Source organism: Scleropages formosus, chromosome 18, assembly GCF_900964775.1.
Source record: "Scleropages formosus chromosome 18, fSclFor1.1, whole genome shotgun sequence".
Lineage (NCBI taxonomy): Eukaryota > Metazoa > Chordata > Actinopteri > Osteoglossiformes > Osteoglossidae > Scleropages > Scleropages formosus.
Window position 1 is genome coordinate 19,619,454 of NC_041823.1, and position 17,009 is coordinate 19,636,462.

The following is a 17,009-nucleotide window of genomic DNA, read 5'->3' on the forward strand; positions in this document are numbered from 1 at the left end:
TTAAGTGTTTACCCATTGATACATCTACTAGGTAAATTTAGGGGAGCAGTTGGGGGAAAGTGCCTTATGCAAGGGTACTATAGCAGTAGGTGAGATTTGAACCTGTAACCTTCCAGTTTGCAGGAAGCAGCTTTAGGCACTACCCTATTAACAGCATCGATGTTACCTTTTGAGTGGTGCAGAAAAATCCCACATAAGAACAATAGAAAAAAACAAGTTGTCCAGGCCTATTCTGTTTACGGGGAAGAAGGATTTTTAAAAAATATTAGCTGCACCTCCCAGTCTCAGCGTCCCGCGTCAGCCAATCAGCGGCCGGGAGGTGGTGGCCGAGGTGTTCGCTGATTGGCTCGTTTGAAAATTGCTGCAAATACGCCCCGCTCCATTTAAATGTGGAGCGGTGCGGTCCAAGCAGCACCAGATGGTGAAGTAGCAGTGCGTCGGGGAGCAAATTGCACGCACACGACACCAGAATAACCACAGAAGATCGGTGCGTAAAAGGTAAGTAAAAAGAACGATAGGGTAGAAGTGCTGACGTAGCCATGCTGCGCGCGGTGCGGTTATTTTATACTTGATTAGACGCGGCTCGGTCCTCGAGTGGGATCATCGCGGTCCGGTGGTTTCTGGCGCCCGTTCGTTCTCTGTTTTTACCGGGGTACTATTTCTGCCAAGTGACAACCCCCCCCCTCCGAACAGCAGTGAAGACATGGGCTCCGGCGAGAGCAAGATATCTGTGTCGACTCCCAAAGCGAAGCCCGGTACTGTCGGTGAACGAGTCCGGCGGCACGGACGGCTCGCTCGCCTCGTGGATCCTCGATCTCCCTCCGTGGGCATCGATCGGACTCCGATCCAGGTGAGTGAGCCTCGATCTAAAAGCACCCGGCCTTACTACACACAGGAGGCAGCAGCTACTAACTGTCCTCGGTACACCTGTTACCTGAAGGTTGCTGGTTCGAATCCCTCCGCGGCTTTATTATTGCTCTCGATCAGTTGCCTGAAATGATAAAAATACCCTACTGTTTAAATGGGCTAAACATTCAGATAAATAAATACATCTGACTTTGGACAAGCGTTAGACAAAGGGATCAACTTTATAAGGTTATTAATTACAATGTTAATTCATCATTTAGCTGATGCTTTTTAAAGTTAAGCCTTCTTACAATGATTTACCCTTTTATACACCGGGTAATGTTGACTGTTATCAATTCAGGGTAAGAACCTTAATAGTGGGAGGTTGGATTCAAACCACTGTCCTGCCCCTTGCCCTTTCCTCTATGCCACCTGCTGCCTTTCTTTCTTTCTTTCTTTCTTTCTTTCTTTCTTTCTTTCTTTCAGCGATGATGTGTTTTGTGTGGTACAGGTGGGACCTTCCGCTCAAGCCCCTGTAGAAGCGGAATATGAGTGTCCGGTGTCTACGAGTGACCCCCGGTCACCTTCACCCGGCATCATCCGGACGCCAATGAAAGATGTCATGAGAGGTATGGGGGGAAATAGTTGTATAATTTTTGATTTCGCTGGCTATGCTCAGCAGTGTAGTTGCAATTAGAATTATTATTATTATTATTATTATATATTTTTTTTTTTGTGTGTGTGTATTTATAGTAGTAGCACAACCACACCTTGTGGGTTCACAGCTGCTGATCACAGACCAGTATGCATTAGCGAGTCTGAGCGTGATACTTACTTCTGGGTTTTCCCTGTTTTCAGCCACCGTGAGCTCTTTTGCCCGACGTCTTAGCATGCTCTTCCTCAGTGATGGAGCGGAAAGAATGAACAACCTCCCCCCCGTCACCTACAGCAAAATCCCAAACCTCCGCAGCGATGCGAGAGGAGAGACGGATTTGTCCGAGCCTCTCCTCCCCCTCCGGCCGGACCCGAACTCTGCCCTCGACCCCATTTCCCCTCCTGACGTGGACGCTGCTCATTCGGGGTGTCTGTCCAAAGCGGAGCAGGTGGAAGTGGACATGGAAGTGGGTGTAGAGGCCTACCATTTCCTAGAGGAAGAGTTAGATGATGACTTGCCTCTAAACGTGGGGCTGAGTTCTAGTCTCCTCACCTGCCATAAGGGGGTCGTTTTGTCCCAGGCTCTTTCAGATGATGCTCCTCTGTCCATCTCTCCCCCCCACAATGCCGACACCCACGGCAATTTTATTACAGAGGCTTCTCCTGCAATCGTGCCTGAACCCTCCGAACCTTCGCGTTCGGACCGCTCGGCCTCTCCGGTGCCGGTTCCTAGTTCATCGGTAAAATCCACCCGTGCCGAAGCGGAGCCCTTTGCCCAGCCGGACGCAAAGCCCGAAGAAATGCCCGTAAAGGCGATCCCTGACCCCTCCGCCAGTCAGAACAAGCCACTGAGAAATCGGTGTGGGTCAGAGCAGAACGGGATAAGGCTCCCTACTTTTGATAGCAGGAGTCCCAGCCAGGCTGTGTTCAAGCCCCAGTGGTTGGGTGTGGGCTTTGGGGTGACTGGAGTCAGGGCAAGGGGGGTCCAAGGCCGAGGGAAAGGGGCATCGTCCCCCCTCTCTGTTCGTGGCGGCCAGAATGCGGGGAACGAAAACAAGGGACAGATGGTGAAACAGAAACCAAGAGGTAATCTGGTCTATTATTTGTTTTCATTTTGTGACTAAAGTACATGGTGAACCTGCAGAAGTCATCATCATTAGGAAATTTTTATGACAATCTCCAGTAACACACTTCGTGTGTGCGAGCACTTTATTTAAGACTCCTCTCTTGTGTCCGACTAGAGAGGTGTGGTAAGGCCCTGGCCAGCGACTGCCGCTCCCCTCTGCAGATCCTCAAAGAGACCAACTCCCCCCGGGACCTTGGCTCACAGGTGGTAAATAACCATACTGAAGAAATAAATACCTATTAGAAGGAGAACAGGTCCTTCGTTAGCACTGGGCACTTTTCACACATTATGCATAATTTCCTAAAAATAATGTATAGAGTATTCACAATGAATGGCTTTTAACTTCTTTTTAAAAAAAATAAAAATTTTTTTTTTTTTTTAGAATTTTCTCATTGTTCAGACCTCAGTTTGTTGCTCCGCTTTTGCATTTTATTCTTACTGACACTTCCAAATGTGGGTTTGACTGATCAGATTTTCTCCCCTGATTCGCGTAGCTGGTTTATGGTTTATCATACACAGTTTAATGACACAAGTCGCCATGTGAGCTGTTACTGTTGTGTATTGTGCTCATCCTCATTTTGCTTTTCTTCTCTCTCCCAGATGAAGCTGAAGGTGTCCACTCCGGACAGGCTGTGGGCCGCTCAGGCCGACAGGCGGACCCTGTCTCTGGACAAAGAAAACCAGTGATGCCCAGTGGACGCACACCTGGCAAATTCCTTCCTCCAAGCGGAGCGAAAGAGCTTCCAAACACTGCGTTTGATTATGTACAGTCAAAGCTGATCACACTAATCTTATTTTTTTTTTCCCCTCCCTCTTTCTTCTTTACCTTGTTTCTCTGCAAATTTTACCGTCTTTCCTGCCCTTCCTTTTTACTTTGTGTAAATAAAATCTCTACAGCTGAAGTTTTGTCCGTTTACCACGTTCTCATGAGTGTACCCCTCCAAGATGTAAAAATGGATGTTGCAGGCTCTGCTGAAGTCGTGCCCCCCCCCCCCCCCCCACCTTCCTTTTCACTTTGCGCTCATGCACACGGACAGAACCATCATTCCTTGTACAGTAGTTTATTAGAAAGGTGTAAGAAAGGTCATTTTAGACAGGCTGAATATGTAAAAAAAAAAAAGAAACACTAGAAAAGGGAGGAATTAAAGAATACATAACATCGTAATGTTGAATTGATTAAGTGTTTCAAAATATGAAGGAGTGTGGAAAAAAAGATGCAATTCTGCATATTCTACAGCGCTGCCCATCATAGTATTGTGTGTGTATTTACTGGACTGATCTTTTTAATAGCTCATCATTGCCATAGTTACATCACAATAGGTAAGGAGGTTCGGCACATCAAGAATAATCAGGCCAATCGTAACTAACAGGTACATCTACACATCCTTCATCTGTCAGCTGCTGTGATTTATTTATTTATTTATTTTTTTAAGGAAACTTTTGCAGAAAACTGTCATTTTGGCTGAAGCTGCAGTCTTGTCTTTGAAGTATTTTTCATTTATGCCGATGGTTTTCCGGTTGTGCACGCATCTAGTTTTTGACGTTGACGATTTAAACGGCAGCTCTGAAAACGAATCAATTACATTCAGTAAAATCTAAAAATAATGTATCTATAATTATAGTCTAACAAAATAGTAGCTAACTGGGATGTTCTAAATGAAAAACGAGCTCAAGATAAAAATGTCAAAACTGGATTAGTATTATTTAAGAGCGACATGAAGGTCGTCAGTAAAATTTTAATCTTTCTGGCAGCTTTGTTACACCTTTTGAAACGGCGATCGCTGATGCGGCTACATTATCCTTCTTCTTTCATGTCCCATTTTCAATTTCATTGTCTTTCACAGAAATAAGAACTGCGTGTAACAATCTATTCTGAAAGAAGTCCCATACTACATCTCCCAAGCTTAAACTGGACGAAGGGGGAGAGAGAGAGAGAGAGAGAGAGATGTGCAAAATTGGGAAAGTTCATCTCCGTTCAGTCCAACACCGTAAAGCGTGTGAAAGCGTGACAGAATGTTTCGAACCCTCTATACACATAAGCACAGGAACCTCCCTTTTCTACTCATCTCTCGCTCCCCGCTTGGATCGCTCTGCTGTTCCTCGTAGATCCCGGAGGTCTGGCTCAATTCCAGATTTTCAGAAAACTATCCCAGGATCCTGTGCAGGCTGCCATTCCGTCAGGCGTCACCCCGATGCAGCTCACTCTGTTGTCGTGCCCAGCCAGCACCCCTGGAGGACAGAGGTAGATGTAGACGATGACTCAGTAAGTTCTCACACTGGACGTGAGAGACAGGGCTGGTGGAAGAGTAGGGAAATCGTGCGGTGCATGGAACGAACCGGTATAATTCCCATTTTCACGGCCTTCGACGAACGTCGACCGCTGCCCAGCCATCTGCGTCACTCACCCACTCTCTCGGCCTTGAGGGAGTCCCAGATGTTGCAGTTGAAGTCGTCGTATCCGGCCAGAATGAGGCGGCCGGACAGGGATGGTGCCAGCGAGGTAACGCCGCACATGATGCTGGGGTCCTGATAGGTAATGAGCTCCTGATCAGCCCGCAGGTCGTACATCTTACAGGTGGCATCATCGGAGCCAGTCAGCACGGCGTTTCCGTTCGGGAAGAACTGAGGGCGGAGAGGAGAGGCTGTCATTCACCTTGCCGAGCGGGGTAAGCCACCGCAGCAATGGACTGCATGTCCTCTTGGCCATAAAACACACAATGCACACACTCCTGCTCAGTGCTGCTGAATCCTGGGGCGGGGTGGTCGACGGGCAGCAGAGAAGTCTCACCCCAATGGCGTTGATGTCACTCTCATGGCCCGCAAAGGTTTGCCGGCAGGCACCCTCCCGGATGTCCCACAGCTTGGCCGTGTAGTCACAGGCCCCCGAGATGAACATGTTGAAGTCGGGTGACACGGCGAGGGACATGCAGTCGCCCATGTGGCCGGTGAACACGGTTTTCTGTGTACCCGTCTCGATGTCCCACAGCACACTGGAAAGGAACACAGCAGCAGGGGGATCAGGACTGCAACACGGCGATAAGTAGAGGATCGTCTGGAGACGGGGGTCTTGGGGTGAGATTTGAGCGGAATGATGTCATCAGCGTCGCCTTACCAGGTGCAGTCACCGGAGCTGGTGATGATTTCACTGTCATTCAGAAAGCGGCAGCAGGACAGGTAACCTGGTTGAACGTAGAGCACATCGTCACTGGTGAACCCCCCCCCTCCGCTATTCATTATGACGGATCTCAGCTGGGCACGACAGCACGCCCACATTTCATTCGGATATGCACACCTTCAAGAAATCGGGATGCCGCACGTCAACAGACTTTAACGTAAAGATCTGCAGAAGATCATTCACGCTCCAAGCACCATTGTTTACTGCTGTGTCTCCAAAGCTCGTTTACAATGTAAAGTATGTGGCTCGGCAGGGACCGGCTGCCGTAGACGACCTTCGCAAAGTGAACAAAGCTGAGTTCGGAAACAGCGGTAATATCGAGGTAAAGCCGCAACCCTGTTACTGTCAATCGCAGCCAAATACATTTTACTTACACGCATTTACATGCTGTACGAGATTTTACCTCTCCGGTTAACAGTACTTACCGCAAATCTATGTGAATTCTCACTAAATGCTTTTATTCAGTCCTGCCACTTTGGGCTTAGGATGACACGACTTAAGCGCTTTGAAGATTTCGAGGTATGATGCACCATTCCTGCTTTTTTTCACTCCTGACCACAGCTCTGCCTTCACCTGTGTGAGCAGCCAGCTCTCGCATGACCTTGACGTTGCCGTCTTTGCCCTTGAGGTTGTAAATGGAGCACATGTTGTCCAGGCCGCCGCACGCCACCATGTTGCCAGATGGGGCATAAGCACAGGTCATCACCCACGATGACTTGAGGGGAATGGCATGTACCTGCGGATGAGGGCAGAGCACAGGTACACCGGCTTCATCGCTCCATTTCCCTTGGCTGAACAAGACACAACAATTAACTCTTGTAGACTAATGTGTCACGAAATGAAAACGGCACAACACGCTTTCGTTGAAAAAGTTTTTTTTTTTTTTCTTGTCCTCTTCCCCAAAACATCTTACTGAAACAAGGTAACGGTCATCAAAAATGATGCGAAACAGTTCTGCCCTGCGCCTTAGGAAATGAAACCGTCATGGTCGCGTTCTCATCTTGTGACGATACTCGATGATCTCTTTATTATAGAAAAGTTCTCCAGCTCCCGGATGAGTTGAAAAGATGTTACTGAAGGTGCGGGTCCGTGCGGGAAAGGTTACCTTGTTGGTGGTGTAGCTGTCCCACACGATAAGCTTTCCATCCTGCGATGCACTGACGCACAACCTGGCGCCGCGAAGGGTAGAACGTCAGTAAAACGACAGACTAAAGAAAGATCCTCATTCACTCATTCATTGCCAGTAACCCTCACCCACTCGCTCAATATTGATTACTGCTCAGCCCAAGTTTGGAGCCTATCTCAGAAACATAGGGTGAGACTCAGGGTATACACTCGTTCACGCACTTAGGGCAGTTTAGTCACCAGCTCAAGTGGAACACGCGTGTTTGGTCTTCGGGAGGATATAGGAGCACCTGGAGGAGAACGTGCAAACTCCACATTGAACGAGCCAGATTCGAACCCGCATCCGAACATAGAGCCGAGGCACCGGCGCTCCCTGCTTCACGAAAGGGTCTCGTGTGGCGGTGCTTGTCTTGGGGCGCAGGCGGCGCAGAAGCGGGTGCGCGGGTGGACGGGATTCAGACCTTGAGACGCGGGTTAAGAACCGAAGGCGGGAGCATGGCTGTGGAGATCCGGCCAGCTAAGAGCTCAGGAAAAAGCCATCACTGCGGGCGTTTTTACTCTTTAGCCTTTGCTCTCTGAACTTGATCATTCAGCCAGTTAAATTTGTAGGGGATTGAATGACTTAATGCAATTAAGTATTCCGCTGCTTGGGAAAAGTAACGGGCAGTAGAAAAAGCAAACACACCAAAAGGCTTTGGTGGCTTTCAGCGTTGACTACGGTCAACAGGCAAAGGCCTGTTTTCTTCAGACTTCACTGCCTTTTACCATGTTTTTTATCCATTTCAGGAGGCTTTACTTTCTCTCTTCTTCTAAGACCGGGTCCTGGGGGAAGGTGTAGTCAGGGAGGTCTGGTTAGGAATTTGGTAATTAGGAGGTTTCATGCCTATCAGATACCCTTCGATACAATTAGTGGGTGACCGGGCTCTCTAAGAGGGAGGTTGTTGCTGCTGTTAATTTTTTTTTTTAAATAATCTGGCTCTTACATGTTCTTCTCTTTCTTTTCCTCTTTTATCTCATTCTTTCTTTTTCACTGTTTGCTGTCTCACCGGGTCACATGCTCTACACACACAGTCTACAACTACTTGTCCCAACTGGGGTTGCAGCAAGCCAGCATCTGGCCCAGCAACACAAGACACAAGGCTGGAGGGGGAGGGGACACACCCAGGACAGGATGCCACTCCATCACAAGACACCCCAAGCAGGACTCAAACCCCAGACCCACCAGAGAGCAGGATCTGGCCAAACCCACTGCGCCAGCACACCCAGATGTTCTAGTTGTCTGATAATGGGACAGACTATTCCCGGGGTAACAAAAGTAAAACTGAGTTTCCAGTTAAAATTGTCACTTGGGATGTTAATGTCGAAGGATATAAATGTATTTTAATGCAAAATACTTCACTAAATGGAAAGTCAGCCTATTCATAATGCCATCGAAATCTTTCAAAGTTCTCAGTCCATTTAATTCATTTATTTGTTTATAAATAATGGTATTTTGCAATTGTGGTCTACGCTTGTATTTCTCAACAGACTCGGCCAATGTCAGCCGATCGCTTCCGAGAGACGTTGCAGCTTACTACCCTTGATTTGAGCCGTCGTTCGCTGCGATGAAAAGGCAGCACAGGGATGTGAGAGAGCGACACATCAGCCGCATAGTAAAATGAGCAGGTTCGACGGCGCCCTTCATTTACTTGGAGTCAGTGCCCCAGTGCATAGCGTAGATCTTGGCCAGATGACCCCTCAGTGTCTTCCTGGTCTTCAGCTGGACACGCCCAACCACGGCTGTCCCAGACACGACCTCTGGCAGGGTCACGTCGTGGACTGCCTTGCGCGCCGTCTGCTTGTGGGAAGAGAACCAACCGTTGCAGCATAAAAAGCAAGTAGAGGGGCGATGGAGATGGTACAGAACTCCTGCATCATAACACAAGAAACCTCCAGCAGTTTACACAACGTTTATCGCTGGACCAAAATCATCATCACATCATCTGAGACTGCTTGTCCAAAGTGGGGTTGCGGCGAGCTGGAGCCTAACCCAGCAACACAGGGCGTAAGGCTTGAGGGGGAGGGGACACACCCAGGACGGGATGCCAGTCCATCACAAGGCACCCCAAGTGGGACTCGAACCCCAGACCCACCAGAGAGCAAGACCTGGTCAAACCCACTGCACCACCGCACCCCCTTCCAAACTCATTTACAAAACACTTATCGTTGGGCCAAATACAATAAAAAGCGTGAGAGTAGAACATAAAAGTGGGGAAGTAAATCAATAAATCAGGGACAGTGCACTCGCTGAGATGTGCAGAACAAATATGACAGTTTTTCCAGTTCCAGTGTTAATGTGTGAACAAAAGGTTGCGACTGGCGAGCGATACTGAGATACCGACACTAATCTGCTCCTTCAGGCTCTCCGCCTCCTTACGCAGCTGCTCCATTTCACCCATGGCCACCGATAGAAGCGCTGTCGCTGAAGCGCACAGACGGGGAGTGACTTCGGGCAGGCGGAGGGAATGCTGGGTCAAAGAGACAAGCATTTTATTTTTTTACTCCTCTGTATCCTTCAATGCCACTTTGCATTTTTTGCGTTAAACCTCATTTCTTGGCTCTATTGGTGGCAATCGCCAGGCTTTTCGCTTTTCTCAGATACAGAATTTGGCACAAACGTTTATTTTTCTGTCCGATTCCTCGTCTGAACGGGTATTTGCAATTCAAACACCCCTCAACTGCTTTGCAAATTTCTCAGCGCAAAACTGCACGCGTGCACAGAAAAGACCTCCTGCAGCACACGCATCCCGCCGCATGGTCACGCAACACATCGCGTACCCGATTCCACGAATGACACTATTATCCGTATTATTTTGATTTGCTGGTTTCTCATTTTCATTTCTCATTTACTCATTTCACATGTCTGACCGTACAATGACCGCTTTAACCTTCAAAGCTTTATTTTTGCGTAACCTCAGCGGCATCAATTTTAACAGCATCCGTAAGAAAGTGCCCAAAATGATCTCATGCTTTCACCGTACGTAAATATTTCAACTTTCAACAGCTTCTCTTTGTTTCTCAAAAAAAAAGAGGTCTGACTGCCTCTGTGGGATTGCAGTTTTAAAATTTATTCTAGCAACATTATTAAAAAAAAACACTGAATTACAGAATTTTTCACTTCAAGCTCTGTTGAAATATTAAAAACTTTTTCCTAATTATCCTATTTAAGAACCAAATAAATTACCTTTACACCTTAATCTACACATTTTTAATCCAGGCGTAAACATTATATCTTACATCAGTACCACAGTATACATTCTCTTTACCAGGAATGTACTTCTACAAGGAACTCAATCAACTTACCTTAAAATGAGGGAAGAAGTGCCGTTTTAAATGTAATTGTTATTTTGTTTAAGCCCTTCCTGTCCCTTCCTTGTTCTAATTCTCTCTGTTTGCCTAAGACTCTCCGTCAAAACTCATGAGCAGATGAATTTGACTGAAATTTGTTTGTGGGGAGCAGTGAGGCAGCGAGTCAGTGTCTGAGTGGAAGGCAGAGATTTTGCTCTCGTCCCTGTAACCTCATGGCCTGTCCTTCTGTTTTGTCTCTACATTTCAAAACAAGGTATAGTATGCAGTAATATTGTGAGGCAAGATGAAAATATCTCACATTGATTACAATTAAGATTAGGAATACAATCATTGCCTGGGACATTTGAATACACACGCATGATGCTGGAGAGGGCAGTGCATTAGCGGTGATGGAGGGAGTCGGGAGAGAGGGAGAACGGGAGGCAGGGTGTGCTGCAGAATGGACAGAGGGCTCTAAATCCTAGCAGAGATTTTAAGGGAAGCCTTTTGGATAAAATCTGCTGTCATCCGATTATTGACTGCTCTTTGCATCTGGATAAGAGCTAGAGCGAGAAAGGGAGATAGAGGTGGGCGAGGCCAGGGATCAGGAGAAGGCTGGGTTAGACCCGTTCAGTTTTTCGCTCGGTTTTCATCCTATTTGCCATTAGGTCCTGTGTATTTACTGCCCTGTACTCCTGTTCTGTGTCGCACCATGGTCTCCGGAGAAGCGACATTTCGCTCCTCTTCATACAAGCTACATAGAGGAACGACAATAAAAACAACCTGAACTTAGGTCAACATAGGGCTGCCACCTATTCCTGTTCTCTGCTTTACTTCTCCCATCAGTATGGTCACTGAAATTAATTATACAGGGATCTTTTGGCTGCCAAATCACAGTAACTTACAAGAGAACACACCATTACTGTACACATTATTTACATTAATTCAACACTTTTCTCCAAAGCAACTTATGATGTTAAGGTTACAATTATTTACCCATTTATACAGCTGGGTAATTTATTTCTACTGGAGCAATTGAGGGTAAGTACCTTGCTCAAGGGTACTACAGTCAGAGGTGAGGCTCAAACCTGCAACCTTTGGGTCCAAAGACAGTAGCTCTAACCACTACTCTACCAGCTGCAAATTATTTACTTAATTCAGCAAACACTCATATCCAGAAACATGTGATATGCTCCCGATTTCTCCTGTTATGAAACGAGCACTTACATTTATATTTAGCACAGCAGAGCTTCTCTTAAACGGTACAGGTGCAGCACCTCACGCCACCCATCCCTACAGCTCTGCGAAATTGCACCGTCCTGATTTGGATGGACTGCTGCAGCGGACAGACCGCAAATATTGTCCACGCTGATGTTAAAGCCACTATTATGTCATCGCGTGGCGCTAAGGATATATCTCGGCTCGAAAATGACACTGGCACATGGGATACTGGTAAAGAACTGAAAAATCTTGTTTACCAAGAAAAAAAAACTGCAAAGTGGTTATTGGAAACCTCATGTATGGGGATCATATGATGAAATTCCCACACGCCGAGTGTAGAACTTCAGTCATTTTATCCAGCTCACTAATTCACAAGCTTCTTTACTTTGTGCGACTCACTTAATGGCCCTGCTGGATGTCCTCTCTTTCACACTAATGTGGAATGGAGCACTTTGATTTCGTCACCAGAAGCGATATAATATCGCAGCTCTCTGCGAAAATTGATTCTATATCAGCACAATAATGCGACGCCTTACTTTGCGAATCAAGCCCAGGTGTTCGTACGCCATTTATCACTTTCGTGCGACAGTAATGGAAACGATAACTAACATTTATACAATTGTTAGGTTATTATGGTCTACTTTTAAAGAAAGTTGTCAAAAATTCCCATGGTTATAGCTGACTGAATACATATGACTAAATAATTTCAGTGTCCATTTCAAATTTTGCCTAATGATGGCAGACTATTAATAACGTTAAACAAACACTCTTCACTTCTCACTTACTAGGGTGCGGAAAGCATTCATATAAAATTTCCAGATTGTTTGTATTGGTGTTCATCATCTACGTGGTGCTCAGATATTGAATTATTGCGTGAAACAGAACTTTTGATGCAGCAGTCATGGTAGAATCAAATGTCCTCCACTTACCTTGTTTTCCACAAAAAAAAAAAAAAAAAAAAAACTTCTTCCTTATTTTTCTGCCTTTCTATTTCTTGTATTTGCGGATTTGTTTCTGAAGTTTAAACTTTTGCTCTGTCCTTCCTCAGACTTTTCGTCCCTCATTCACTCTTTCCCTGCGTTGCCGGCTCGCTCTCTCCCACTCCCCTACTCCTTTGGGGAACAGATGAGGATTGGCAGGGATGAAGGGAGATCAGGGATGAAGGGATAAACACAGGGATGGGCACAGAGATGGGGAAAGGGAGGAGAAAGAGACTGTCAGGGAAGATGGCTGGGGTGAATCAGCTTGAGAAGAGGATCACATTAACAAAGTCAAAAGACAGGTGCAGGTAGAGGAACGAATGCTGAAGGGATGTAGGAAGGAAAGGGGTAGAGAGAGGGATGAAACAAGACCTGATAGATCTGCATTATAACACAAGGGCAGCGAATTGCTGAACGGCTTTCTGGTAGCATGAAAGATTGCATGCAGGACACACTAGGGTATGGAAAGAGTGGAAATAGTAGCGAGGGGCTGTCGTGTTGGCCAAATGGTGCTGTGGTCACTCCAGGATTAATGGACAGACACAGGAAAGAAGGTCGGAACAAGTTTGTACAAATTTGTTTCTTTGATTGAAATCAGATCTCCTGTATGGAGGCTATCATCTCGTGTCACAGACGGAAGTGCCGTTGAACGAAGACCAACTCATTTGGTTTCCAAGTTAAGGAAAGAACAGAAGTGGTTTGTTAGGGTCTTCTTCCATTCATGCGTGAGGGTGCAAACAGAGGGAGAAACATGCAACTTCCAGTCACCATGAGCCAGACTTGAACCTCATGCTCATCAACAAGTTGAGGAGGTGTGGGGCACCAGCTTAACTTGTTGTGCCTCCATCATCAGGCATACCTACATACAAATCATTTACATTTAAATTTACATTTGTTCATTTAGCAGACGCTTTTCTCCAAAGTGACCTACATCTCAGCGAAAAATACAACTTGTGCAAAGAGACACGGCTGCAGGCATGTGATTCTTAAGTAAACCTAGTTTGCTTCTTTCCACTTTATGCACCGATGTTCATCGCTCGCGTAGATGCACAGAACTCAGGATAGACAAATCCTGATCACCTTCCTACATTTTTTTTTCTTTTTTTGGAGATGCGCAAACATTTACGTACATTACAGGAGTAGCTGTGTAAAGGTTTATCTGGGGATGATCATAAAGTTATGGTGCAAGAACATTTTCACCTTACGTGAACTTAAGAGATCACAGGTGAAGTGAGTCTGGAAGAGATGAGTTTTAAGACCCTTTTTAAATGTCGCCGGAGATTCAGCAGTTCTGAGTGAGAGGTTGATGTCATTCCACCACAACGGAGCCAGAACCGAGAACCTCCGTGCTTTACCTTTCATGCGTGGGACCCCCAAGCGGGCAGATGTGGAAGAGCGAAGCAGTCCGGTTGGGGTGTAACAGTTGATCAAGTCTCGATAGCTGGGAGCAGTTCCATTGATGCTTTTGTAGGTTATAACCAGGGTCTTAAATTTGATCAGGGCGGCTATGGGAAGCCAGTGCAGAGAAACTAGTAGAGGAGATGCATGGGAACGCTTCGGCAAGTCCAACACAAAAACACAAATATGTGTGTTGGGAGTTGATAAGTTGGCAAGTAGTAGCAGTGGCATGTAGTTTGACCAAACAGTATGGCTTTTTCTGCCACAGAAAGAGAATTAACACCCCATGTGCAAGAACCGTGATTGACTACCTTCCACAAAACATGACCGCTGGCCCCGGCCTGGCCAAGGGCTTGAGGGACACTACCGTAGAGGGACATAAAAGAGTAGGAGGACAGGGGTATTAAAGGATCAACAAAGAGACTGACCAGCATGTCTATTTAAGGACCTACAATGGAGCAGTAATTGACAGATGGGCCCGTGTTTTGTAAACTTCGGGGAAAATTCAAATCAGAAGAGCCGGGGGAGGAGAGAAAGGAGGAAAGTTGAGAGAATGACTCGATTTCTCCTTTTCAGAAAGACAGCCGCATTGATTCTGTAGTTGTTCATACAGACGATTGAGCCCAAGCATGCAGGAGTCTGAGGACGATGGATTAGTTTATGGCCCAGTTGGTTTACTTTGTCAGTACTTCTGCTGTTTGTCCAAAAAGCTGAAACCAGAGTAAACTAGGAGAAGCAGGACCCCACGGTCGCCAAAATCCTTGCGATAACAGGACTGCGCAGCACAGCTCAGGCACTCTTCTGGTCTGTTCCAGGAAGACCCTGATTTACCCCAGAGAGTGCTAATGTGCCCTGCTCACTGTCAATCTGATGTCACAGTGCGTCAGCAGTCACTCTGCTGCAGAAAGAACTAGGATGACAGGCAACGAGTGGACATAATGAAAGAGTGCATCTGGACTAGTGGGGTTAAGGGGGATTTGTGTGACCGGAGGTGTGCTAGAAGGGAGAAGTGGGATAGCCTCTGGAATAGGACAGGACAGGTCAGGGCAAGGATTTTGACATATTAGGGAAGGTGGCAGCTTCATTTATGCTAAGCTCAGTCACTATATTTTGTGTGATGTTCTGCTGTTGCTGTAATACAATGTCAGACCTTTAATTTTGGAAGGAATTATTATGGCTATATAAAACTACACAAGTTTTGGTGTGGAAGGGTGGAGCAACAATCAAAATATGTATAAGTGCTAATAAATGTATCTACTGAGACAGGTGTTAAAAAAAATCTCAGTCCACCTGAGAGAGGAGACCAAGACTGATCTTATGTTACTACACACTTATTTAGCTGATGATTTTCTCTAAACCACCTATCAAGGTATGTTTTGTGCTCATGGGTACTATAATTGGGGGGGAGAATTTGAACCTGTAACCTTTGGGTCCAAAGGCAACAGCTCCAACCACTGTGCTACCAGCTGCCCCTAATTTGTGGGAAGTTGGTGCAATGAAAACGGCCTGAAGGCCGTGCATGAATTCAAGGTGCGTCACGGGGACAGCAGCATTCTAACTAACCGCTGCTTTCCATAGTTGCTGCAGCTTAGCTGGTGATGGATCTGGATAGATACTCCAGAAAGCATGTAAGATCTCATGCCATGAATGCTCAGTTGGGTTTTTGAAAAGATCTGGTGACTAAGCAGGCTGCTGCAGTTAGCTGAATTCAACATGTTCCCATTGCCACATCTAAATATATTTAGCGGATGCTTTACTGCAAACTGACTTACAATGCTGAGTTACAGTGATTTACCCATTTATACAGCTGGGCAATTTTAATGGGACAAATTGTGGTAAGTACCTTGTTCAAAGGTACTATAGCAGGAAGTAGAGATCCTGGGTTCTTGGAGTGCAAAGTGGCAGCTCTAACCACCACCCATTTTCTCACACACACACACACACACACACACACACACACACACACACACACACACACACACACACAGTCTACGATCCCTTGTCCCAAGCAGGGTTGCGGCGAACCAGAGCCTAACCCAGCAACAGAGGGCACAGGGCTGAAGGGGAAAAGGACACACCCCAGATGGGATGCCAGTCTGCTGCAAGGCACCCCCAGCAGGACTCGAACCCCAGACCCACCACAGAGCAGGCCCCAAATCTGCTGCGCCACCGCACCCCCCTCCATTCTCACCCTTATGGCCTAAATGAACATTATCCTGCTGAAAGAGCACATTCACAGGCTAACTCACCGCTACAAAGAAGGGAAACACAAGACTAGCAATAATGTTAAGTTATACTGTTCCGATTCAAGGGACCAATATGTGCTACAGAAACACAACACGCACCATCATTATAAGCATGCATTGTTAGTGCAACTCTCCGGACGGAAACCTCTACATCTCTGTCCAGGGTGGCAAAAACGTTTTCTTCAGCCCATTCTTGAATAGCACCCGTAAACAATTTGTGGGCACACGTCTACCCTTCAGAAATGATCTGAACGCAGTACGGACAGAAAGCGCGGGGTCTATTTGAAAATGAAGGAGAGATGAGCTTAATAAAGTGGGCACGGAGTGTCCTGAATGTTATTTGCTTTATCATTTACAACGCAACATATTGTGCACCTTGTACCAATGTGCCATCTTCCTATTTTATGCGGTTTTGGAGGAAGGACATAGAGCCTGTAACCATCAGAATGAGGATACGTTCAAGAAACAATAAGAGAAGTCAATTACCTGATTTCTTAGCGTGCATCATGAATAAAATACCTGCACATATAAAGAAGTATTTCCTACAAACTGTTACAATAAGTCAGAGAGGAGGCTTAACACACAATGTCCATTAACGCTGTAGCAAACCTATTTTTTTGATAAATGTGGATTACAACGGAGAGGGTTAAAATAGCATAAACGGCCTGATGGGTGGAAACTGCAATAGGTGGAAATGGGGGTTGAGCAGAAAGGGTTAATGGGAGGAAAATCAGGCAAAATTTCCAGGCATAAAAGGAGGAGTGTTAGATGTAAATGATTAAATGATTACTCGTGGATTATTATTCCATATTCTAAATGGAGATTTTAATCTCCATAAACAAATGCACTCGTTTATGCAGGATTAACTGTAATCTCTCTCTCTCTCTCTCTCTCTCTATCCCTTTCTCCCT

The 17,009-nt window shown here is 46.1% G+C and overlaps 2 protein-coding genes across 4 annotated transcripts; one reads left to right on the plus strand and one right to left on the minus strand.

Moving 5' to 3' along the window:
• The first annotated feature begins 387 nt into the window (after positions 1 to 387).
• cdca3 (cell division cycle associated 3) lies at positions 388 to 3,545 on the plus strand. 3 transcript variants are annotated; one of them, XM_018732004.1, is made up of 6 exons: positions 388 to 498; positions 694 to 850; positions 1,358 to 1,475; positions 1,705 to 2,586; positions 2,742 to 2,833; positions 3,227 to 3,545. In XM_018732004.1, the coding sequence occupies exons 2-6, from the start codon at positions 704 to 706 to the stop codon at positions 3,311 to 3,313; spliced, it is 1,326 nt and encodes a 441-aa protein (XP_018587520.1). In that variant the 5' UTR covers positions 388 to 498; positions 694 to 703; the 3' UTR covers positions 3,314 to 3,545. The 3 variants fall into 3 exon arrangements, with proteins under 3 accessions (XP_018587520.1, XP_018587521.1, XP_018587522.1); XM_018732005.1 differs by having other exon boundaries at positions 697 to 850; XM_018732006.1 differs by having other exon boundaries at positions 2,742 to 2,830; positions 3,227 to 3,528.
• A 1,203-nt stretch (positions 3,546 to 4,748) lies between these two features.
• gnb3a (guanine nucleotide binding protein (G protein), beta polypeptide 3a) lies at positions 4,749 to 9,364 on the minus strand. The gene is made up of 8 exons (XM_018732003.2): positions 9,308 to 9,364; positions 8,615 to 8,760; positions 6,907 to 6,970; positions 6,375 to 6,537; positions 5,739 to 5,805; positions 5,415 to 5,616; positions 5,032 to 5,248; positions 4,749 to 4,855 (listed from the first exon to the last, which is right to left on the minus strand). Exons 1-8 carry the CDS (start codon positions 9,362 to 9,364, stop codon positions 4,749 to 4,751), a joined length of 1,023 nt encoding a protein of 340 aa, XP_018587519.1.
• Between the last annotated feature and the right edge of the window lie 7,645 nt (positions 9,365 to 17,009).